This window comes from Zosterops lateralis (assembly GCF_965231275.1).
Source record: "Zosterops lateralis genome assembly, chromosome: 4".
NCBI classification, from domain to species: Eukaryota; Metazoa; Chordata; class Aves; order Passeriformes; family Zosteropidae; genus Zosterops; species Zosterops lateralis.
The window spans coordinates 51,487,638-51,514,811 of NC_139765.1; the positions used below are offsets into that span (position 1 = coordinate 51,487,638).

At 38.9% G+C, this 27,174-nt stretch overlaps 1 protein-coding gene across 1 annotated transcript in view; it reads right to left on the reverse strand.

Annotated features, from left to right (window-relative positions):
* Nucleotides 1–24,259, reverse strand: part of FAM3C (FAM3 metabolism regulating signaling molecule C) — a 29,931-nt gene extending 5,672 nt beyond the window's left edge. Inside the window, exons 1-6 of the mRNA XM_083859021.1 lie at nt 24,178–24,259; nt 9,959–10,018; nt 5,586–5,690; nt 5,061–5,090; nt 4,545–4,668; nt 6–64 (exon numbers count right to left, since the gene is read on the reverse strand). Coding sequence (XP_083715147.1) covers nt 6–64; nt 4,545–4,668; nt 5,061–5,090; nt 5,586–5,690; nt 9,959–9,971 — 331 coding nt within the window. The 5' untranslated portion in view covers nt 9,972–10,018; nt 24,178–24,259. The remainder of the gene's footprint in view (nt 1–5; nt 65–4,544; nt 4,669–5,060; nt 5,091–5,585; nt 5,691–9,958; nt 10,019–24,177) is intronic.
* Nucleotides 24,260–27,174: the final 2,915 nt, after the last annotated feature.

Consider the following 27,174-nt stretch of genomic DNA (forward strand, 5'->3'; position numbering starts at 1 on the left):
CTTACCATTGACTAAGGCCGTATTAATTCCTCTGCCGACATTATTTTTAACTCCACTCATTAAACTGAAACAAAATAAATATTTTCATTTTTAATGGGGCAATCTTTTGATGTGAAATATTTCTGGTTTTTAAACAGGATCAAGTTCAAGAGAGACATAGTTAGACTGCATGTTCATGAGTATTTAAATGAAGCAAAAACTCCTTGAACTAATCTCTGTTCTTGAAGCACCACCAAATTAAGAATAATACATCAAGTATATTAAGCAATTTGATTGCTTAATCATGGTTTCAAAGTATGTCTATATATTAAAAGTGCTACAAAAATAGTGCTATTTATATAGTTATGTTATTAATGTTGTAAAAAATAACCAAACATTAATTTGCAGAGCTCAGCATAGTCACATAACTAACATTTTAAGCTTCTTTTTTGCAAGCACACAGTGAACAAAAATGTGTTAATGAGTTCAAAAGTTAACTGAACAGAAGCATTTAAAATTCACATTAAGAAACAAGAAAGGCAAAGCACTTAGCTACTCATACACATAACAGGAAATCTATCTGCAAGAAAAATAGCACACTGATGGGACTTTAAGCAAAAGTTGCATACAATCTTGGACTACAATCACATACCAAAAAACATGTCAGAATCTATTACGGTAATTTATTGACTAAACTCAAGAAGGGCAAATGGGCTGAAAATAAGAGTCCCATTGTGAAATGGAAGCCTTTCAGAGTGGTAAAGAAGAGGTAACAGGAATGTTAAGATTTAGGTAGGATACTCTGCTGCCTTGGGCCATGGTGGCTGTACCACTCCAGTGAGAGAAAGTTCCCAGACCTCCTCATCCCTGTTCACTGGCAGTTTACACAGTATGAAGAACTGTTCTGCCTTCAGGCCCCAGATATCCCAGCGTTAACATTTTGAAGCTAGGATTAAAAAAGGTAACAGGACAAAGAGAAATTTGGAACAATTACATAATTTAAGATAATGAAGAAGCTTTCAGCTGAGATTAAAGAAAGCATCTCAGCAAAAGCATACTAGTGCACACATGTCCCTAGTTACAAACACACTCTAAAAGACACTTTAATTCCATCCTGACCAGGATATCTTTAATCTCTCTAGCTTTAGGAAGGGGCTGCACATGTGTACAATCCTGTTATGTTCAAACCTTTTTTCATATTTCTTCTGCAGCAACATAATTTTTCCAGTCATGTCTGAACATCTGTTCTAAGCAATGCATCCTTACACACACAGCTTCCATATCAGCTTTCTCATGCCAACTTCTTGGTGATAGGCTAGAAACAAGAAATGGTTTATCACAGAAGTATGTCAAAAATCTTCCTCTCTAGTGCTGTCTTTTGCAACCAGGATGAAGATGGAAGCCAAAATTTAAAGGAATGATAAACTGAATAGACAAGTATCAGAAACAGACCCAGTAATCAGAGAGGCTGTGAAAGACTAGATAAGGACAACTCTTGGCAGAGTGAATTTAAAAGGTTTTAAAGAACTAGTAATCAGAGATGATAGAGTTCATATTCTTCTGTTAGTCCCTTAAGTTATATTATCTGCCAAAGCCTGTCATTTAAATTAAAACTCGAATTCAGTAATTTCTGAAAGAAAATACTTGAAATTTTCTGCTGAAATTCAGAATTCAATTCTGGTTAGTAGGGAACTCCAGAAGTATTTTAGCCACTGGAGGATCACTTCTGCTCTGATCATGTGATTTTCATGTCATGTCTGAGCATCCATTCTAAACAAGAAAAACATATGGCAGAAAAAGACTGGAACATAATTGAACAAAGGCAATGAAGTTCTGAACCCATTCTTTTCCTCCTGTAAAATTTAGTGGGCATTGAATTTACCAAAAAAAGAATAAGAACTTCCTTTCATTTAAACAACAAAATTCTCTGTAAATAAGTACCAGTAGAAAAATATCTAATACTGAGCTGACTAGACACTGAAATTCCACACATGCAAAAAGTTATAATGGATTCAGATAACAAAACCCACAACTATGAATACAAGAATTACTAGTTACTAAAGGAATGTAGTACAACATTTTGCTATTGGGTTACTGTGGCACAATCATGCAACTGGCTTCATACTAAAGTAAAACTGCATGGAGAAATTGCTGGTAAATAAGTAAGCATAGCCCCTTCTAAAAAGCCCATGAAGTAGCAACTACAATATTTAGTATTTTGATGATGAGTCTAGGATGTTTTTTTCTGTTTCGGATTATGGCTTCCCAATAGAGAACAAAGCTATAAATAAACTTGTATACAGCAGTAGTCCTGTTTCACATTAAAATATTTACATAATAAAACATAAAAATTGACAAATTACTTGCGTTCTGAATTGTATCAGCAATGTTAGTGCTTTCATAAGTCAAGTGACATCCTTATATTTAACTCATAGGAAAAATACTCTACTCTGTAAATATCATTCACAAATTATGAAAACTCATTCCTGCTGTCCTATCTTGGAAGTATGAAGAACAAAAAGTAATCAGAAAAAGAAAAATCTTTTTGCAGGTGTGAGTTCATAAAATATCTCTAAAAAAAGAGCCACTCAAGAGGAAATGAGGTTTTTTTAGAGCTCAGGTATATTACTTTATATACTTGAAACAGCTTGTCCATAATCACCAATGCAACAGGCTGCAATGCAACAGCTCCTCACAGGAGGGCAGCCCTTCATCAGTTTTAGAATTCTTCCAAGAATTTACAGTCAACAAGTTGAGAGCTTTTGAAAGAGAAATAAAACATCTTTTGAGCAAAGCAGAAGATCATATAAAATCAATCAGAAATTTTCATTGATTTGATAGATAGGTTTGACAGACATGACCAGTTTCCCTCCGAAGGAATTCAGAAACAAGTTTGCCAAGGAAAGCTGGACTTCAGAATCCAATACCTGTGCATTAAAGTGCCCAATTAGAGGACTTTTTCCAGCAACTACTTTATTTTCATCACTTTCTTCAGCAAAATATCTAGTAGAGGATTTTCTCTTTTTTTTGGGCAGAAATAACAAAACTCTTCTTAATTAGTTTACTAGACATCAAAACAAAAAAAAAGTCAAAAATCCCAAACAAAATAACCCTACAATCCTGAAATTAAAATATTGCTTTCATTCCTACAACTTTTAATCATTGAATCAGCTTAAGTCTTCACAGATATTAAGCTTCCTATATTAAGCAACCAAAATGAGACAGTAGCATGTTTTGTTAACACCAGCAGAAATACCATGCTGAGAGATTAGATAAGCCTGCCCAAGGTCACCAAGCAAGTCACCAGTAAGAATGGAAAGCAGAAGGAGCAGCTCATAGTCCACAGGTGCCAAGGCGAGTTCCCACTGTGCATGTGCTCCCCACCTACACCCAATGCTCTGCTGCAAACTGATTCCCACACAAGCCACAGGCTTGAGCTAAGCCAGCCTTATACAGCCTTACACAGCTACTTAGTGCTAAAAACAGTCTTCTCTTTTAGATCACTTGAGACTGGTCATACAGTTACTGTAGAGAGTAAAATGCTACCAATACTTTTTTTTTTCTCTTATACATGAATTATTCTATTTACTCTATTATGTGGGGTTCTGTTGTTCACAGAGAAGTTGCCACTGGCTCTAGAATTCATTAGCACCAGCTGCTGTACGTGCTATCTGTACTAATATAGTGTGAGCTGAGAAACAGCTAAACTGGAGTAGCTTAAATGCAACTGGAAGGCAAAGGTGTTAAGCATGACTGATATTAAAAAAATCTCCTTCCAACAACACTAACGACACTATGTCTTTTCTGACATGTCATCTGCAAAGTAAGTGGCTAGATTATGTTATAGGAAGCTGCACACTCTGGGTGACAATGAGCAGGAACAACCTAAGAAGAAAAACACAGTCTAAAAATAAATATTAATATTCCCTTTATGGGGGCTACTGAAAAGTACCAAGTTAAATACTTTTATGCACAACATTACTGATAATACTGTGTCAAAAATACTATTAAAAAAGAGGACTTAAAACTAAACTGTGTCTCAAGCAGTTGTTTTCCTCATTTCACAATTATTCAAAGTTTATTAACTTTAGTTACCAATGGCACAGTTAAATAACTACCAATCATTAAAATACAAATCTTCCCTTTTGAAGGCAACCTTAGAAGAAAAGTAGAAAATATGTTCTGACATTGGTACTGAGAAAATATAGTTTAAAAGATTACTTGTAAAAGACAACACAATTATTCACTGAATTACTGTTAGAGGCACAAGGACAAGTTACTTAGAGACAAGTGTGCATCTGACTTGACAAAGTCTAACTAACCCTTAAGTCTGTAAACCTGAAACAAAGCAAAAGCTATCTTGCATGCATTAAAATAACATACATTTCTGCATTTACTGAAGAGCATTAAGTGCACTTCATCAGAGATAAGGCTATAATGCAATGTGACCTTTTCATGGAGTCAAACTGTTAGCAAAAAAACCTGATTCAAACTGCTGTTTTTGTGCGCAAAGTGATCTAAGTACTTGAAAGAGACACTCGGAAACAACAGGTAAAAATACTTACACATTATCCTCTACACAAATTTTAGGTCCAACTACATTTGCTGCTCCACTTGACATTTTGAATGCAAAATGCTTTTCAGGACAAGCTTTAGAGATCCCACACTTGTATCTTGGAGGTTTTGTAGCTTTCAAAAGGAAATAAACCAAGATTTTAGAGAACACCACAGGTAGGCTAACAGACAAATACATTCTGAAGGAACTCAAGGAAGAGAGGAAACACAAACAGTATCACATCTGTAGTTACATAGTTAAAAATAATCTAAGTTCCTGAAGCATCTCATTATTTCAACTCCTTGTTGTCACCCTGCTGCTTGCTCTGGCACTGTCATCAAAACCCACAAGCCAAAACTACAAAACAGACTTTAACAGAAATTTAGGAAAATCAGGAGAAGAGGAAAATTAGTTTCTGATTGCATTTGAAGTGTAATTAAGACTTTCTTAACTATGAAAATTCATCAGTCTTTCTGTTATTAGTAAAAGCAAGTCACAGCAGTAATACATGCCTATGAATACTCACAGCGTGCAGCTGCATCCAATGCTGATCTAGCTAAAATGAAAAAAGAAAGTTTTACAAGCTGTTACTATTGAAGTGTCACCTGCTATATCATATCCTATAAATGTAAAATCTTTCTGTACCCTTATAAAAACAGGCTGTTTGAAATGAAGTATCAAACACACCTAAATGTTATGCTCCAATAAAAACCAACTTTTATGCATTAGCAGAATGAAAGTGATTAGGAATCCCATTCAGAAGCACAGCTTTAATTTATGGCTGATGGAGAGTCATGGAGAGCCAGCCGCGGAGAACCGCGGAGACCAGAACAGAGACAAAACAATCAAACTGATTAAGAGTAGGTTAAATATTTCATACAGAAAGCAATTTAATACACATATTATATATAAAAAAATAACAACCACACTTATTAAAGATAAAACCAGAATTCTTAAGTTGAAGAGCCTAAGGCAAAATGAATACAATATTCTTGATAAAGGCACAAGTAAATATTAGTAAATGTACAGAGAAAATGAAGTAATCACTTACCAAATATGTGTCCTAAGTTTGCGTCCATTTTTATTTCAAACACTTGAAATATGACATAAAACGTCAATAAAAATATTGCTATGACTACTACCAACTTTGCAGCACCTGTTAAGAAACAGAAAAAAGTTTCAAAAAATTATCTGCAAATGGTAACATTAGTTTACCAAAATTAGCAACATGAGAAATGTGTATCAGATGACATTCTGGGGAGTTCAAACAGGATGATCATTTGTGGACCTACTAAACAAAATAAATCTGAGAAAAAGCATGGATATTATGGATAGATATTATAATGTAGGATGTAACTGCACTAAACTGCACCAAGATTATCATACCAAAAGTATTCTGGTCTCAACTTTCTCTACCTCCAGGCTTGCCTGAGACCACAGAACACCAACTCAGCTCAGCAGCCAGGAGAAACCAGGCTTCCATGAAAATCCATCTTAACCAAATGAACTAAGATGATCTACCCAGCTGTTGTCCAAAGGCAAAATCCCTACCTTCCCCATTCCGTTTCCCTGTTCTTAGGCATGAATATCGGGTTCCTCACTGTTCACAAACACTGTGTTTCCCCCTGCCCTCAAATTGACCTACCTCTGTTTTAATATATGGCCCAGACTGAGTGATCAGGGATCTGTTAATATACTGCAGCTTGGCTACTATGGTCAGTCAGCTCTGAGTGTGACATTAAAAAAAACCAACCAACCAACAACCACCCACAAAAAAACCCAAACCCAGCCAGCCAGAAACAAGCATTCTCACTTATTTTTCAAGAAATTTATATCAATGACCTTCAAAAAGCAAGCTTGATAACTCAAGGGCTATTTTAAAAGAAGTAAGAAAAAGCAGCACCTCTCCCATCCCCGTTTTAATATACTGAAGTAGGCAGCTCTAAGTTTCATGAGGCTAAATTCCTGCAGTGCTGAGTGGCCAATTTGTGGGAGAAGAGCTGTAAGCACACAACCACAGCAGCTTACATCTGAAATAGAAATGTATGTGATACTGCCACAAACCTCACCGTTTTTTTTTAGCATAATTTGCAATATATTTTTACAGAATACTCCACTCTTAACTGACTGTAAAATACTGACTAAAAATTACTGACTGAGAGCACAAGTCAAACGAGGAGGCATCTGATTAATATCCTGCCTTCCTATCTCACTTCAGTATGTCAAATTGGTTGGAAGAATCAAACTTAGAGCATACTTCTTCTTCTCAGCTTGCCAGCCAAATCCTTTAGAAAAAACCAAACTTATATTCCTGCAGATCTCAGACTGCTGTGATGGGCTGCTCAGAAGAACTTAAAATAGACAGATTACTCAGCCTTCAGAAGGATGAGAGATGCTAATCAATCCTCCCAAAAGGCTAAAAAAAGATAAGGGGATAGAAAAATAAAAGAAAGATGAAGAAAGATACAAGGGTTTTTTGCTTGTAGTTTGGTCTTTTTTGTGTGTGAGCACATACATGTTATGATGTAAGAAAACAAAGCTTAAAAATATTATGCTTAAAAATATTATATAAAAAACCTAACTTAAAAATATTATGCTGGAACTCCTAAGATCACTGCACTTGAAAGGAAGGGAAGCATGTGCAAGTGCTGGAGAAACAGAAGATCTGCACATATGTTAAGAAATGGGGCAAAGGTTTTCCAAGCAACCACAAGATGGTACCAGATTTTGGAATGTGCCATCTAGCAAGTGGCATTTGGAGAGCATGTTTTAGTGTGCAGTATGTGAGATGAACAAGAACTCAGCCTGAGGACTAACCATCCTCTCTACTCTATATTCTGAGCTTTTCAACTGAACTGCAAGTGCTCCCTTCAAAGATTCAGTAAGAAATCTCCTAGAAGGTTCTTTAACCATTTGAACCAAAACTGGCATGTTTGCTATGGGTGAAACATTCTATAAGAACTGCCATATCTACTTTGTGGTTTTAAGAAAAAAAAAATTGTACAGAAGGGAAAAAAAACCCCCTAAATATGTTTGGAAAGTAATTTTCCAGGTGAATCAGGCACCTAAAAATTGGAGCATTTTCCAATTCTTTATGAGATTCACTTTAGCAAATTGTTCCCAGTTTGCAGTTAATAAAGCAAAATTAGGAGTAGTGACAAAAATTGCATGCATTAACAACCTGGAAAAAGTGTCATTTTCTTCTAGAAGAAGCAACAGTTTCTCCTTCTGCAAAATAACACTAACTATTGATAAAAGTGCCATGCACCAGAAACTCAAAACTGTTCCATTGCTACACAGGCTATTCTACTGTAACAAAAATGTCTAAAATAATGTTTTCTTTTAATGTAGTATTAGCAAAGATCTTATTTTTGCAACCACTATACCTTCTGTCAAGTAGAATTAGTTTCTTAAAGTCTGAACTACAGTAACTTAGCTCTATGAAAAGGCTTTTATAGTTTTCAAACTCCCAGCAACCATTCAGAAAGTTTCAGACACTTGAAAAAGCACGTAGCAATTTTAGTGAGGCGGGGAAGAAATGGCTTAAGACAACCATTTGCAATTTCCTTACTCCTTCATCATCTTACAGAAATAGCAGCCAAAATATATCAAGTCATGGCACCTTAAGCAGTCACTGGAGATCACCTACAGCATTTTAACAAGCTAACTGCTCTTCGACCATCTCAATTCCAAGATGAGTTTCATTAAACATCAATAAAGTAGAACAGCAATGCCTGTCATGCCAGTTAAGTGAAGCATACCTGGACAAAGTTTGATGAGGATACAAAACTGAGAAGAAGAGGGCATGTCCAAAGGGAGAGAGAACCTGCAGGAACACCTGGATAGGCTGGAAGAATGGGCTTAACATTAACAGTGAAGTTCAAGAAGGATAAGTGTAAAGTCCTCCACCACAGAAATCATAACCCAGGACTTATGAAGAAGAACAGACTGGAATCTACCCAGCTGGGGAGCAGTTCTGTGGAAAAGGACTAGGGGATTCTGGTGGACAACAAGCTCAGTCCAAATGGAGGGTGCTGGCAAAGAAGCTGACAGGATGCTGGGCTGCATGAACAAGGGCATCACCAGCAGACAGAGATAAAGTCATTAATCCTCATTATTCCTCTCTGCACAGCACTTGTCAGGCCACACTTGTTCCACTCCCTTCAGTGTTGGGCCCTGCTATTAAAAAAAGAAAAACGATAAAGACATGGACAATCTAGAGACAGTCCAACACAAACATAACCAAGGGACTTGGAAGCCTGCCAGATGAAGAAAAGTTGAGACTGCTGGGTTTGCTCAGCCTTGAAAGAAGACTTACAGGAGAACTTAGTACCACATTCCAGTATTTCAAGGGCAGCGACAAAGAAGACGGAGACTCCCTTTTTGCAAGGAATCAATGGAAAACAAGAGGAGTAGTGGGTATAAGTTATTCTGGGGAAGATTCCAGTTAGACACGGAAAATCTGTCACAATGAGAACAATCAGACATTGGAATAATCTCCCCAGGAAGTGGTGGACTCCCCAACACTGGCCATTTTAAAATCTGGCTGGACAGAGTTCTGGGCTAGGATTTAAATTAGAGTAACTTACAGCAGTATGAAAATTATAGGGTAAAATACAGCTGCTACTTCTTGGATGGAATGCTGTGACCATGCTCAAAACCTATCCCACAATGATTCCATACACACACAATCTGCAACCTCAAGCACATGCTAACAGGCAACAGAGGGGAGAGCAGAGTGGAAACACCTTGGCCAGGCTCTGTTGAGATCAGATTTGTAGCTGATAAACCTTCACAGCTTATGTCAACCAAGGGAGACAGGAGCAGGCATCTTGTTGCTGAACCAGTAACTGTGGTGAAATCACTCTGTTGAGATGAACTTGGTTCTTTGTAACTTAATTCTAATAGTAGCTCACACCATCATTCCAAAGTTACCTGCCTCCAATATACAACCACCCCTCACTGAGCTCGTGCTCTGTATTTTATTGACTATATCTGTAACAGTGAAGCAAGTCAATTTTACACCAATGAGTAACAAAAGTAGGTATTACCATAGTCACTCAAGAACCACCCAAATGAAAAGGAAGTTCACAGAAGGGTCCCCATAACAGGACAAGAAAGTTCACTGAAGGTTCCCTAACAGGACACAGACTAGTCAGGCACAAGGGCCTTGGCTTTCCTGGTGTGCTGACAGACTAATCTAACACCAAAGATTTGAGGAAATCTCCACTTCTCACATGACGACTATCTTGTCTAGACCAAGCTTCTGACAAGAAATGTCAGACCAGGTGATTCTTGAGATCCCTTTTAACCTGGTATTCTATGATTCTATGACTTTAAAACCTTACTGTCACAACTTGTTTATGTTATATAGAGCAGTTGTTTCATAAATGACCAAAGCGTGATTTTACTGAGTGTACTTACCTGCTATTCTCATCTTTAGTCTTCACACAGCTAACGACACTATTGCATTAAAACAGTCACCTATGGGAACAAAAAAAAAAAAAACAACAAAAGGTAAAAAACACTTTACCATAATTATGGCCAAAAAAGCACTTCTGTGATGAGTAAAAAAACCCGTAGATGATGTTCTAGGCAATAAAATTAATTATTGTTCTGAATACCCATTTCTTAACACTCAGAGTTAACAGAAGATTTAAGATGGATTTCTGATGTCTTGCTTTCATCTATTTCTCCACAAAACAAGTGTTCTGAAAAAACATTAAATTCATCTAATCCTCTACAAATTCAGTTTAACTTTCAGTCCTTCAATTTGTGACCTAAGTACTTATCAGTGCTCTATCTAAGCAGTCTTTAGTTTCCTTAAGCTATGTGGTAAAAGTCAACAATTCCACCTGCACTTCTTCAAAACCCTACCTGCTTCTGGGTACAAGTTGCTATTTGGCAACATAGCATAGCAAACTGTGCTTTGGAAAGAAAAGATTTAAGCATTTTGGTCTCTAGGATACTATATAAACTGCATTCAATGGAACTGAAGGAAGGTCAACACTTTAATCTCTGCATTACAGAAATGTAACAACACATTCGTCACACACAGGTGACATAGCCAGGGGAATAACATGATGGACAATGATGACAGAAGCACCAACCCTAGTACTCCAATTATTTCAGAATAAACTGAAAATCACTCTAAGCAAACAGTGCCTAAGCATCCACGAGCTTCTTGAGAAGAGCATATCACCAAACAGAGCCAAAGTGGGCCACAAACTCCAGAGGCTCTGAACAGAAGCTCCCACCTTCCTCCTCCCAAAGCAATGCAGGGTGCAGGGGCCACACCAGACCTTCTGCCCTCTCCCTGCAGAGCCAGGGCTGGTCCAGGGTGGCTCTGCACCAGGCTCAGTCCTGGTGGGCCCACACTGCACTGAGCCTGAACATCTGGTTCCACTTTCCCCTGATTCAGGGATCTTCTTGAATCATCTACAATAAGGCCACATCTGAAAAACATGTGATCTAATCCAAGCAGCTCTCCCAGACCACCATCACAGAAGTTATAGCACCCCTAACTCTCTGCACTCCTATGCCATGATTTAAAACCATCAAAAACATTATCTTTAGAAATAATTAGACAAACTGCTGTTATTAGAAATACAAATTACTTGGAGACAAGCACCAAAACACCCACATAGTTCTTATGGTTTATACTACAGAGGAAAAAAAATGGTGTTATGTAGACAACCTTTTGCCTTCAATTAGTTCAGTATCTTCAAGTTCAGTGATTTGTGTTCAGATCCTCTTTGCCAAAACTCAGTCATTGTGCCCTATCCCTTCACGTTTACAAGAAAACGTCTGCAGAGAAATAAAGAGGAAAAAAATTGCAAATACAGAAATATTTATTTCTATTCTATCAGAATTTGAAAATACTTATCACCAAAGTTTAAAAGCAGACAAATGTTTTTGAGTGCTAACGTTGTACTGTAAAGGAAATCTCACAGAACATTATAAACTGTAATATATCCATCTGGCTGTAGCCACACATGTCCTCATATAATAACTTCTTTCAGTGAAAGGCTAGTATTTATCTGTCTTGTAGAAAGGCAAAAAAGAACCTGTTGGGGCAGATAAACTCATTTTATTTCGAAGTCTGGGAACAGAATTATTCTACGTTTCTTTCTCTCCAGACACCCAGAAATGTCTGTTACAATAAACACTGGCTATACTTTGAACAACTACAAGCTTGTTTTAAGCCTGCACTGAAAGAAAGAAGTTTCCTTTTTTTGTTTTACCCTGAACAAAACCATGTCGTGGATTAAAAACATGAAAACAAGAATATGAACAAAACCAGAAAGAAGAATCTAAGCGAAACAATTGCATGATCTAATCTTGACTGCTTTTCTCCCAACATCCCCTTTCACCTATCTCAGGGATTATTATTTGTTGCAATCAACAAATAAGAATATGCATTCTTTTTTAAGTGTGGGATGTGTTTTGATTTAGAAAAAGGAAAAATGAGTATGCTATGCCTCAACTTGAAAGGAATTAAAAAAATTTAGTGATTCTTTTTCAAAATTACAGTATACTAAAAAATCATGAGGTTCAATTTACCAAATAATACAGTAGTGCTACAGTACAGACAAGTGTTGCACAGCACTTTCCAGCTGCAGGAAAATAATTTAGGGAGATTAAGTTCTTTTCCTACACTTGTTATCTTAGATTGGATTTTTTAAAAGTATTTCAAGACAGAACAGGAATAAAACAGGACAAGCTGTGAACCCTTATAAATGCTTATGGACCATTATTCTACATCTTTGATATTAGACCTCATAACTGAAATTAGAGAACTGATAAGAAAATTGGATTGGAATTTTTAATAGTTTACATTTTACAATCATTAAACAATCAAAGAACACAGGATCTGAGCTTGCTCAAACTCAGATGCACAAAACCAGTACCAACAACATTCCTTTGACTGCTTTAGAATTTGGCCAAAATAACCCAAACACTGTTTTTCTCTTCTTTGATGTAAGATTCCATCAAGTAGAGGCAGGAGAATTAAAACCTTAATATCCTCTTGACTTATGAGGGTCAAGTAATACAAATAATCATTTATTAGTACATCATTCTCTGTCAGGCAGTACAAAAAGGCTCCCCTGTATCACTTATTAGAGACTGAGGCAGGAGGTGCAGCCCATAGCAGGGCTGACAGGAAATGTCCCAATGAGTACAGCAGAACCCGACAGACATGCAAAGACCAAGGAAAACACCACACAGCAGGCAACAGAAGCAATCAACATCTTCAAGTTGCAAAGTAAAATAGGTTTGGGAAGCATTATGTGACTTAAATACAAATTTTCTTTTTCTTCACTGTTTTCTTAGCACAAAACTTAGGAAGTTTTTCAGTCAAAGTCTACAACTTGGACAGCAGAAAGAAACCAAATTTTCTCTTGTGCACCAGTGCCTTGAAATGAAAAGTTATCCACAAAAGAACTTGAACAGGAGAAGACAGGAAATTTGAGGTTATAAATCCTTCTTGAATGCTGGCATGTCACTGTCCAGTTCCCCGCATGGAGTTGCACATCCATCCATGCAGAAAAAGATTATTTATTCTGGATACAAACTACTAGGGAAAGGATATATGAAAAGATAGTTGCGAGTGGAGGTTACTGGTTCCCTTTTTTCTGCATCCTTGTGCATCCCAAATAACCCCCATGACAGTTTAAAATGCTCTCTCATAGGGCACAGAAAACAGTAGCTTACAATAAAAAAAAGGAAGAGAGAAACAAAACGGATTTCCCCCACTCTGCTCCACTTGTTGACTAAGTTGAGTTGTGACATACTCAACACAAATACAAAAAAAAAAAAAAAAAATACAACTCCATAAAGCTACTTCACATATTTTTGTTCATACCTAAACTAGTTTTAATAAATAGACCAGCAGATGATTGCTTTTAAAAGTAACCTGTCTTTTGAGGGAACCCTGCTAGGTCCTTCTAGGAGGAAGCTTATAATATGACCAAATTTAGCAAAATTACAAGCCTATAATCCTTCCAAGCAAATCACCATCATATTTTGTTAGATGATATGAAGTTTCTAACACACCAAGACTGAGGCCTTTCCACATTCATGTATTACAGAGGGTGGTCATCAAGCAAGTTTTCCTCCTAGAATCATTGTGCAAGAGGAAACTGCATTGAGATAAACGACAAATTAACAGATCCTTTTAATCCTGCCTCACTGACATAACACCGAATGCAGTGCAGATTTCAGTCCCAAGCTGAATGCAATTCAATTTGCTTAATTCTTTATCAGGCTTTTCTCAACACTTGTCCAGAGATGGTGCCATGGGACACACATTCCTAGGGCAGGAGCACAGCCTCTGCCCTATTTACTGTGCAGAAAGCTGTGGCCAGTTGCCACAAACTTTGGTTTAAAAGGGGTTTCAAATACAATTGTAATTAATGTTTTGAAGGATGATAATGAAACACGTAGATGAGTCTATTTCATTTGCAGGATAATAGTACTTCCATTTAGTAACTTGATAACATGAGTAGATTATGCTTACAAAATGGGCACACAAAAACAAGCAAAGATGAGAGGGAAGAATTTAGAAGGTCAAGATAATTCTGAATTCTGACCTTAGCTGATTAGGAAGCGGTCCCAAAATCAAAACCAATACTTAATAAAACAGAAAGTAATACATTCCAGAATTGACATCAAGTGCAGCAAAACAAGCAGCAGAAATGGAAAAAGAGATTATAGCAGCTTTCTAATATTAGGGTCAACAATGCTGTATTGCCACAAAAGTGTAACTATTCATTGTGAACTGCACTGATAGGGCTGCTGTCTATGGAAAAAAAAAGCAATTACTCTGCCTAAATAAACAAAAAAAACCTGCTCCATGAGCTATCTTGACTTTTAACTGAGACTCATGTGTAGTTTTTTCCTAAGTCTATCTCAATGCATAATCCCCAAATGGAAGAATCTAGATAAGAATTACATGACCTAAATAAACCAACTAAGGGATAAAAGAATCAAGTCTGCTTTGCAAGGAACTGTGAAAGAGTGAGGTCAGGATCAGACATCCTTATCTCTTATCTTCAAGGCATGATTCTAAAATTATTTTAAATATATTTTTAAAAAATACTGTTATTTATAGCAAACCTAAAATACATGTAAAGACAATAGTACTTTAATTATATTTTTTTATAATTAAAAAAAAATGCTGACAATAACTGTTCTCAGTATTCCCTTGCTGCTGTTTACCTATTTGCAGTTATAATATTATAGAAAAACAATCTTAAGTTACAAGGATAAACAAAAAATTTAAAAGGAGGCTGTAAATCATCACAGAAGTCTGGAAACAGAGATAGAATTATTCTTAACAGAGAGAGTCTACAAGGTGTGATCTAATGTCCCCTTCAATATTAAGCCCACATTTCTATACTATTACATGCAAATCTGTACCAAGGTTATGTAATATTAAAATGTGTGGCAGCCTGAGATGCTTTGCATTCGGTTCAGGGGGAAATTGTTCCCCCAGACCAGGACTTAAGTCAAGACTTAGAGTGTTTGTGCACTTTATAGCAAGGTCAAATAATGTTATACCTGTTTTTGTATATATCTGCTATTTGTTAATATGTCTAGTATACAGTTAAACAAGTATTCAAAATTACTTAGCACAAAAAAACCCAACCATTAAAAAACCACCTGAGCTTTCATTTTTATTTCCAAGACTTAATTAGATTAGAACTTTTTCTTTTAGTACAAACTGCATTCCTCAATTCCTCAAGCAGATACATTTTATTCCTGTCAGAGAACAGCAAAAAAATCCTCCAAACAAACAAAAAAAAATATTAGCTTTTCACAGTACCTGGTAAAAGACAATCAATGAAACAACACTGTGTTTAATCTAGCCTCTGTTGATAAGATTTCAGTGTGTTGTGTTCAAGCAGTTCAGAGCAGGTGTTTTTTTACCCAATATTACACAGTGAATTAGATATGTCAAGGACAGCATTAGCTATTCTTATGTGATTTCTGATTTTAACCCAGCGGTTGTACAAACCTGAATTATATGCCATGGACAAAAGAGATGAGACATTCAAAATTATTCAAGACTATTTTATTTAAATGCAGGATGCATTTACTTATTCAGATGATTGCTTACCTTTCTGCTAGGCTATGAACAGTTTTTCCAATATATTTACAAAATTAATTTAATTTTAAATTAGTGAAGGACACACATGGAAAAGAATTATATCTTTAAAAAAGGAAATAGTATAACTCAATTTTATTGTATAATCATGCATCATTTGTGTCTTCTGGAAACACAGGCTATGACTCAAGTTGTTGCATCCTACAGGAAGCACTCCTACATCCATACAAATTCTTTGAGGTTCTGGCAGAACTCCACATAGGGAAAAGGTTTGTCAACACAGAAAAATTTAGAGACTCAGGAAAACATATTTCCTTTTCTCCACTGTGACAAATGTAACCATGAAGCAAAATTTCTTGTAAAAATAAGAATTCTTATAAGAATTGTGTTCTTCCATACACAGATCAAGATTCATCTTAATATTCCAGACAATTGAATCAGACCCAAAGTGTTTGCTTGTGTCTTAGGTTATGTAACCAAAAAAAAGTTTATTCTATTCCACCTGTTGAAACCGGTTGTGGAGGTGTTTTCTTTACCTCTTGTAACTCTTGGGGGGAGGGGGGGGCTGCCTTCTGATAATGGGCCAGCTGGTAAAACTGGGTGGGGCAGTGTTCCTGATCTCTTTCCACCTTCCCCAGGGACATCTTCTGGTCATTAAGGCTCACCAATGACATGACACATTGCATAGTCCCATTGTGAGATGCTTCACCCCATGGGGGGAGCCAAACCCTTCCTACCCAGATAAAAACCGAGAGTCAGGAACACCAGACATTCTGGTTTTCCACTGGATTCCTGCAGGAAGACTGGACCCATCTTGCCATTCCTGGACCCTTTCTGTGAGACCATCTCTACTCCAACAGAACCACATCTGCTACTCCAGGAGGGCTTACTTTGGACTGCTTCCAACACCCTGACCAAAAGGGTGTCACTTTGTATTTCTGACTTTGTCAGGGTTTCTAGGATTTGTTTGTTTGTTTTGTTTGCTTTTTTTTTGTACTACTACATTTGTATTCTTAATATTTTTAGTAAAGAACCGTTATTTGTATTCCCAAATCTTTGCCTGAAAAGCTTTTAATTGCAAAACTATAATAATTTGGAAGGGGGAAGATTTACATTCTCCATTGCAAGGGAAACTCAAGCTTTCCCTGGCAGATACCTGTCTTCCCAAACCAAGACAGCTTATAAATACAAGATTTTATTTTACTTCTACCAAATTATATCTACAGCAAATGAATGTAGGTGAATGTAGGAAATTAAACCTAAGCTTATTCCAAAATTAGAAATAGATAATCCAGCTACTGTTGGATGTCTTATATTGCAACTACCACTCTTTGGTTTTACTTTTAGGAAAGGAAATACACATGAGAAGCAGCATTGTACCCACAGCATCTCAAATGGCATGTCAAATCACTGACCGTGCAAGCTTTTGCTAGTGGCATCAAGCCAGGACTTTCACCTTAGGCAACACACAAACTAGTCAGTCTCAAATACTGAAAAATTCTTCTGAATACTGAGAAGCTGAGACAAAAGTACTAAGGCATTCATTCTTCCCACAGAGAATGAAACTCAACCCACATTCCTTTTGCAATTAAAACAACAAAACCAAACCAATCCAAGGAAAAAAAAAAAAGCATCACAACCAATCAACAACAAAAAAACCCCAGCCGTATAAGCACTCAATCCATACTTTGAAGATTCTTCTCAATTATTACAAAAATTTACTCTTCATAGTTCATGTCCATAGTTAAGAATGTGATTTATGGTCTCTAAAACCCACACTACTTATATGTGATAAAGTAAATTGTACCATTGCTGCTGACATACCTATTGAAGAGAATCTTAGCTCTGTGTTTCACGGAGTTGGATAATACCACGTATCAAAGTTCAGACAGAAAAAATCATCAAGGACAAATCACTGAACTTCATTCACTGACTTACTTCCCCACTTCATCACAGCAATCTACATAAATCTGAGAATAAATATTTAAGAGAATGAGGTACCTCAAACTATTTTGTGACTGAAACGCTACTGTAATTACCACCAGTTCGAAACTAATTACTTGTTTTCTGTCATACTTTCAAGAAACAAAGTATGACCTTGATTTCACGAGACAGCAAAGTCTCTTCAGTTTTTCCACAACAGGAAGTAAATAAAGCTCTGAAACACATTAATCCGTGGGACCACCATGTCTCACTTGAAGTTGTTGTCAGAATCTAGTAGATGTTTTAAATATATAAGAGCATTCACATCAATAAATACCAAGCCTCTTATTAAACTACTACAACACTATCAAGCAATATTAATCCTGCCCTGCTACAGAGCAATTCTCAACAGAATTGCCATACCAGAGGATACGTGCATGAAGAACAATAAATAATAAGTAATAATAAATAAGTAATAATAAAATATATATAATTACTGTGACTTTACAGAATGGGTAAAGTTGGAAGGATCATCTGGTACACCGTCCCTGCTCAAGCAGGGTGGTCCCAGAGTACATGGCACAGGATTACATCCCGTTCTTGAGTATCTTCAGTGAGGGAGACTCGACAACTGCTCTGTGCAACCCACTCCAGTGCATGGTCACCGCACAGTAAAGCTCTTCCTCAGAAGATCTCTATTAAGGTGGAACTTCCCATGCATCAGATTTTGCCTACTGCCTCCTGTCCTATTGCTCAGCCCCACCAAGCAGAGCCTGGCTCCAACCCCTTGATGCCCTTCCTTCAGATACTGACATTGATGAGGTCTCCTCTCAGTCATCTCTTCTCAAGGCTGAACAGGCCCAGTTCTCTCAGCCTTTCCTTGAAAGAGATACTCCACGCCTTAACCACCACTGCTGGACCTGCTCCAGGAGCTGTACATCTCTCATTTACTGAGGACCTGATAAAACCACTTACAACCACCACATAAATTTACTTGATGGCATAGTTATGGAACATCATTTTACACTGAGTCCCATTTTAAATAAATTTATCAAGCAAGCAAGGAGAAAAGGAAAGGAGCACTACAAACACTTCCTCTACAGTTCCAAGTTTATTGCAGAAAAACCAATCAGCTCTGCCACACTACTCTTCTCTCCAACCACAGTAAGACTCTAGATAGTAGGTTTAAGGTGTCAGAATGAGATGATCATCCTTTGAATGAGATTCACTTACTGCACAGACCACCACACCAACCTCATCCTGGAGATGCATACCAAGACTACACACATGGCAAGCCATGGAGTTTCTATATACTTTGCAAGGCAGAGAGGATTAAGACTACTAATAATAACAAGGGAGATCTCGCACACACTGTCAGAAATAAAACCCAATCTATACTACCTACCAAGCATTTAAGCTTCTTTAACAAAAGCTCAGTATGATCTGAGGCTGTTGGAGAGGACTTTTAACCTTTGCTCAGGAGCATGCTGATCTCACCAGGAAACTAGGGGAAAGCACTCCGCAGTGACAGTCACCGCTCACAGCACTGTTGGTATCCCTAGTTCTTCTTGTTCTAAGGGACACTGAAATCATGCTCCACTGCAGACCCTCTTGTCCTCTACTCATTTCCCATGTGAGGTAGCATTTGGATAAATTTTGGCCATTTGCAGGATTAAAAGAGCATGTCAGTGCCTGAGCAGAGCACCCAGCAGAGAAAGCATTACATACTAGCTCTGAGAAGGGCAGCAGCAGGTTCAACGCACCATGCTATGTCTACAGGATACTGCTAATGGGACCACTCTGCACATATGAGAATGGTGCTTGAAAACCACCATGTGCATGAGGCACCCAGAACCAAAGTGCTTCTGTGGTGCAGGTAAGGCATTGCTACTGGTCCATATTAGCACTGGACAGGCCATCATTTTTGAGTGATGAGGTGAAAGATGCTTGAAAATGGAGAGGAAGTCAGTCACTGATATGATTCTTAACAGCTCTAGAGTGACTCACTTCTTCCTACTGAAGACACACAAGACAGCCCCAAAACCTGACGTTTCTAAGTTTCTGAGCATGAAGGTATCAAAACAAAGACCCACAACTTACATCTTATTTTGGCAAGGTGCAATCTTACAGCAACCACTACCAAAACAAGAAGCCATACCTGAGAAGAATAATTACACAGGAAAAAAAAAAAAAAACAACCCAAAAAACAACTAGGGACAAGGTATTATTTTATATATATATAATACTATATATATATTACATCATTTGTACATTTTAATATTTAGTTAACAACTGGTATACATCCACTAAGCAAAATCCAACACAGACATTTTCTATCATTTGAGATATTATAATGTAACCATCATCATGAGTGGAGAAACCTAAAATTATCCTGCATAGCAATTCACCATATGTCATTACCTATGTAGAAATTTACCACATTAGGAACATACAGGCCCCTTTGAGGACCAGCATCCCTCAGTGACAGAAAGGTGCTTATTACAGTGACCTTACCACTGAGACTCTATGCACAGCTGACACAAAGACGCTGATATGCAACCACTGCATACTCTAACAATTCCCGATGCAACCCCCTCTGGATCATGCTGTTTTAAGAAAAATTCTCTAATTCTTATGGGAACTCCTTTAATAAACCTCCGCCTGAATCAACTCAAATGCAGTTCCAAAACCATTCATGTGTCACTGATATTCAGCTGACCAGCACACACACAAGCAGCCATGGCAGCTCCACCACTTCCCCTACAAAGTGCAAGAGTATCAAGGCTGATCCAAAAGCAGAATTAAGTGTCTGGGAGCAGGTCAGTGGCTTTCTGGCAGCAGAAATACCAGCAAACACCAGCCTAAACATTTGTGAAATGATGACTCAACTAACTGGTGATAGCAAAACAGATCAAAATAAAATAAAAAAATCTTTGCTACTAGGAGATGGTTACTTTCTCCTCAGACAAAAGACAGCTGGAGAGAGGGTGGGAGAAGGGAAGGAAGCCAGTCAGAAAGCAAGGTTTATGAATAGAGGGGAGACTGTCATGGATTTCAATGATAAGATTTTAACTGGACTATCATGAGAACTAGCACGTGTTTGTACATATAAACATATTGTGCAACTTTCTGCCACTAATCCTGACTCAACAGTCACATCAAATGCAGAGCCAAATTTACTCCAGCAGCTCCCTCTGTCCTGACACTCTTACAGTTTCTCCTATCTTCCACAAAGTCTGTCTCACAACTCTTGGCACTGAGGATATGTGAGGTCAAGGCTGGAAAATGCTCTGGTGCAGCTCAGTTTGCAAATCAAAATAAAACTATTTTTGTATTATAAAAATACAGTACTGTATATGGGGAGCAAAACTACTTGAATAATTCCAAAAGAGTAACTATTGTTAATGCCCTGTGAAAACTTCAGTGTGATTGAATTTCAGGAATCTTGGGTGAAATATCATTTAATATAGTCATCCATCAGTTATTATAAACATAAATGAACTACTGAAGAAGGACAGTATTTTTAAATTTGTGGACAACACCGAGACACAAGCAGATAGAAACAAATTACAGGGTGGAATTAGAGTTACAAATTAACCCAGAAAAATATTTGTTTATTTATTTTAACAAAATTCTTGAAGTCATCTCAGGATGCATGTACCTTTAACAAAAGTATGAGGAGGCTATGCTTGGATTCATGGTTAGACACAGAATTTTAGATGATGCAGCAGGAAGCCAGGAGCACCTATTTATAGGTTACAGATGCGTAATCTAAGAAATACTAGGAAATGAGATTTGAAGCAGCAATACCAGTTTAAAGTTACTTCCTCATCACTCTTCTATCATGTTCTCATGCCACAAGACCTCAGGCATATATAGTATTAGGAAGCATAAAAATTGATGAGATGGGGGAGCTCACCTGCCAGGCTGTTCCAGTTCTCATGGCTTTGCTCACTAAGGAAACTTAATGTAGTGAAAGAGATATAACTCAGATCAGAGGACAACTTCCAAGAGTGTTGAGAGGCAAACTGCAGCAGCATCAGGCTGCTAGCTTTGCTCACCCATGTCATGATTTCAGTGCAGGACTATCAGATTTCTGACACTAATGCAAATTACATTTTTTCTGAGAATTTTGTACAATCTTGGTTTCAGACCAACGTGAGACTTCTCAGACAGATCCTTCTAAACTGCAAAACAATGACAATAATTCCAGTACTGTTGACAGCAAAACATTGTCACAGGACCAATGCAGCTGGCCACTGGAAGTGAAACATGGAGGTTTACAATAATTATGCCTCAAGTCCTACGCAATCTCAGCAAATTTTAGTGAAAATCTGAGAAGTGAAACATATATATGACATATAATGACTCATGGACATACTGATTACTGATATAACTAGAAAAACCTGCAGCCATTACACTCACATGTCAGTTCCCTGACTTCACTAGAACTACAAGTTTTAAAACCAGAACCTAAGTTCTATTTGAATAACAAATTCTCTTTGATCAATTCAAATCTTTAAGAACAAATTCTCTATGTCTACTGTGGATTCATTTTATGGACACCTAATCTTCAGGCTGCAACACAATCTGTAAGCAGACAGGTATTTTTGCACAGTATCAATCCATTTTATGATTTAATTTAAAAAAAATTAAAAATCTGTTTCCTGCATCTTAGTATTTTCCCCCAAAACCTGAAAACTAAACATTCAAGAATTCATTCTTAAATATTAATTTTCCAGAGTTCCACTAAAATTTTAAATTCTGTCTACATTATCCCTCCCTTCTATAAGCACTAAGAGCTCTCATTAGATGTGGGTGGCTGGATGGTCGCACTCTAAGAGCTGTAGTCAGTGTAGTCAGTCAGCTGTAGCCCAATGTCCAAGGACTGGAGCAGTGACAAATGGTGTGCCTCAGGTTGTACCTGGATGGTGATCAGACACAAGTTTGCCAGAGAGGTAGCAGGTAACCAGGCACTCAGGGCCAAGTCTGGATGGAGCTTTAAGCAACCTGGTCTAGTGGAAGGTGTCCTTGCCCATCAGAGGGGGGCTGGAAATAGATTGTCTTTAAGGCCCTTTCCAGCCCAAACCATTCTATGTAGAGCACATACGCCCTGAAGCACTCGAGCTGCACGTAGAGAGGCTGGGGAGGAACTCCTGGTTCCATGAAGCAACTATGATTATCACTATTACTATCTATTTGCTCTGCACTCTTACTGGGTGAAGCGGTCAGAAAGCGATGGAGGCAACGGCCTGCAACAAACAGGTGCTTCCTCCACCCTGAAGTGATGAGATGTTGTTACATGACAATAGCAAGCTATTAGCTTGTGAAGAGCCTACCTGCAGGCTTAAAGCAAGTCACGAAACTTGTTCTGCCACACAAACAACTATGCAAATCAACAGTTTAAAAAGATTTCTTCATACTTAAAAAAGACCCGGAGGAAAAACATGTGCTAATAAAGACATTCATACCTTGAGAAGTTTTGAAAGCTTTAAAAAAAGAGAACAACATGACAGTCATTAAGTAGCCATTTCTGGTGTGAGTTTGTGGTTTTGATTATTTTTCTAAATAACTCCCCAATTAGTACTAAATAAAAACTTTGTTAAAAGAGAGGAGCAGCCAGTGGGGTTCACCAGCAAAGAGCGACCAAGAGCTTCAAGTCTGTGCGGTACAACAGGCCACACAGAATATTCAAATAGCCGGTATATGCAAAGATCTTTACCCAAGTCTGGAGTTATTACGTTGCCATTTAAACTCTTTTAAATGTGAGAAAATGGGAAGACAAATAAGTCAAGTGAGTTACATAGCCCCTTAGTGGCTCAGCCAAACATGGGATTTAACCTATGGTAGCATTTACCTAAAAGGATAAAAAAAATTACATAGTTTCTATATGTTTTCCTACGTAGCAACTCAGAGACCAAGTAACCAAAGGCACACAGGCTGCTTCGACAAGTATCTCTCTGCAAAGAGCACATTTAACTTCCCCAGGAGTTCAGGGCTGCCTTCTGGAAGGATGCATGAAGCGCTTTAGTTAAACAAGAGCCGAGCCCTACAACCCACGGGCCGAGAGCGCCCGCGACCCCGTGCTCCCCAGGGAAGCCAAGGGAACGCCGCCACCGAGCAGCGGCACCACCTCCTTTCCACCGGGCTCACCGAGTTCCAGCAGGAAGGGGCTGCCACGCTGCCAGCATTTCCCTCATTTCCCAGGACCGCGGCGTGCTGCCGGCCCCACCGCCCGCCTCCTCCCGCCCGGCCCCGCCGGCAGCTCCGGGCGCTCGCTCCTGCCCCACCGCCGCCTCCGGCCTGGCCTGACCCCTCACCGGGCCGGGACGGCGGAGGACGGGACGAGACCCCCGCGCAGCGCCCTGACCGCGGCCCCGGCCCGCCTCCCTGCCGGGCGGGAGGGGATGGGGGAAGGGCCGGGCGGCCCGGGGAGAGCCGGGGCGAGGGCAGGGGCTGGGGCCAGGCCAGGGCAGGGGCTGGGCCGGCGGCCGCCCCGCGCAGAGGAGAGCGATGCGCGCCCGGGCGGCGGAGCCGGCGGCGGGACGCCCGGCGGGAGATGGGCAGGGCCCGCCCCCCGCGCAGCCCCGCGGAGAACGCGAGCACCTACCGGGGCCGAAGGACGCGGACACGTCGCGCGGCGTCCCCTCGGCGGCCGCGCCGCGAAGGCTGCCCCGGCCCGAGCAGGAACCGAGCGGAGCCGCCGCCGCTGCGCAGCCGGAGGAGGGGCAGAGAGCGCCCCGCCCGCTGCCGGTGACAGACCGGGACCCCCGCCCCGCCCCGCCCCGCCCCGCCGCGCCCCGCTGCGCCCTGCCCGGGGCCCGTGGCCCGCCCCGCCCCGCCCTTGGGCCGCCCCGGGAGGCGCGGGGGCCGCGCTCTGCCCTCCCCGCCCCGCCCGGGCCCGGGGCGCCTCCGCACTGAGCGGGCCGGGCGTGCCCCACCTCAGCCTGGTGCCCGCGCCGGGAGGGACTTGGACACCGAGTTATATTTCACACACCTTTTCTTTTTTTACCCAAACACACCGAAAGTTATCTCCTGCTACCGAACAGAAATGGCATTTTATGTTTTAAAATATAGTCCAACCTTTTTCTGTCAAAAACATTACGATCAGCAGGACTGAGGCGTTCTGTGTTACTGCATAAGGAGAAAAGATAATCCCTGTCTCTTTTTAATCTTATTTTTTTTGGCACTGATTTTCCTCTGGCCCTGCCATCAGCTGGGGCGGGTGGGGAGTTGGGGTAGTGGGTGGGTGGGGACACAAGCAGGAAAAACAGCATTTTATTTTGCGGAGGATTTCCACCGGCCTAACTCCCTCACCCGGACTGTTGCTGGGGCTGGTAAGGAAAGTGCTGGGGAGGCAGAGCTCCAGACTCCATGAATTCCACTGCTGTCAAACCAGCGAGAGAGCATTTTTACAAAATCAGCGTGGCACCTCTCTTAGCACAGAACAAAGCCACAACCGAAATGTAGGGCACATCATCAGTGTCAGGTAGAGAAAAGGAAGTTTCTGTGTCTTATTTTAACGACTTCTGGGCAATAGATATTTCTTTTATTGGTTTTAAAATAGCATGCTTTGAGACCGACTGGTCCTTGATATGAGGTGGTTATTTGAACATCAATCAAGTAATTTCTTTAGTAAATTTTCACAACACAATGAAGTTTCTGGCATACTGTAATCTCAAAATAGGCAAGGGAGTACCCAGCGGGAGCATTAGACAAAAAAAGAAGGTATTTATAACTTTTAGTTCTAAATTATGAGATAGATCTATAATAGTTTGACAATTAGTGCTTCATCTATTAATTTTCCCCATGTTCCCCTGCTTACTAATTAAGTGGCACTGCAATAACAGATTGATAAGGTCGGTTATCTAACAGAGGCTGACTCCTTTGATAAGCAAATGTTTGCAATTGAAACAAACATTTAAAAAGATTACATAAGCAGCAATATCAAATTATTTAAAGAGGAAATATTATCTGCACAATAACCAATATTCAGAATACATCTGTATCAAAGTCAAAGAAACAAGTTAGACTTGAGAACAGCTGCAGTTGAATTGCATTGATTATTTACTTGCCTGAAAATGTGCCACAACACACAGAGGGTGTAGAGTCACACTTCCCTGGAAACGTGGCAGCTGATAGAACCAAATAAGAAGGTGTATGCCAGCCTTCTCAGTGCCTCAAGAAGGCTCACAGTTCCTCTTTTCCTTTTTTATTTCTCATTTGTCTTGTAATTGTCCATTTTTTCATATATTAAAATTGCTATGCCCATTAAGTAGAGGTATTCCATAAGAAGTATAAATATCTATACCTACAGCAGTTTGCTTTTATTATTGTCTGTGATGGACTGACCATTTTTTCTTCTGTAGATTAAGTTTGTCATGAAACAGAATGTGTTTCATAGCCACATATATTCTAAATGTTTCATCATGACCTAATATGTTCTAAATTTACATTTTTTAAGTAGAAAGTGTTTATATTTATTGAACGATAAATCAACAGAATAACTTGGTTTTATGATTACACTGTCTAGGAAAAACATATGCATATACTATACCTATTTATAGGTAACATCAGAAACCAAAGTATTTTAAGAATTTGAGTGCATAGGGCCTGAACAGAAATGACCTTGTTGGCCTTATTTACATCTTTGACAAATTTCTTTGCTAGTGTCTCTAGCATTTCACCTGAACTTTCTTGTCTCTCACAACTGCATCTTTTTACTAAGTGAAATCATAGCATTGCACTATGATTTTGGGTTTTATTAAGAATCAAAACATTTCCTTCATGTAGTTAGAGGAAAACTGGATGTATTGCAAGCCTCATTTAGCATCCGAAGGATAACAGGGATAAATTACAATAGAGTAAAATACAGAAGCAAACCCTTTCAGATGCTTTACCTTTGTTCTGTTGATCATTGCCTCTGGCAAGAGATGTTCTGCTAATTAGTCACCAAGCTTGATTATCAGTTCTGGTATCAAAGTAATTTCTGGTGACTTTTAAAAGTACTATTTCCCTGTAAGCCTAAACTTCATGTTCGTATGCTATGAATTAATATTTCTGCCCTAGCAATCCTTTCCATGGCACTTTGAATGGGCCATGGTTATTGAGCCAATTAAGATTACTGGTGGAGACACAGCTCTCCAAAATTTGGAATATCTATGGTATAGAAATGACTTTTCTCAACACAATAGCACAGTCATAGGAAACACTCTGCGTTTGATGGCACTAGTATTGCAGTGCTGTGATAAATAAGATGCAACCCTAAGCCCTCTTTTAAATATTATAGAGAAGGAAAAAAAGGAAGAAAGTTCCCTAGAGAATACTACAGGCAGTTTGCCTTGAAGAAAATGGAAAATGTGATTTTCCCCAAGTTGTGAGTCTTTTTAACTATAAATAGAAGTAAAATGTATAAGTACAGCATGAAGCTCACTCCTCTCTTCTCTCCTGCCTTCTCCAAACATACATGAAAAAATCTTCCTTAAAATTACGTCCTGTGGACTTTCTGACTGGTGTTATCAAGTTTTACATAAACAGTATGCATGTGTGTCTGAAAGAGAATGTATTACTTAGTGTTTGTCTAATGATGTGGTAAAATTTAAAATAT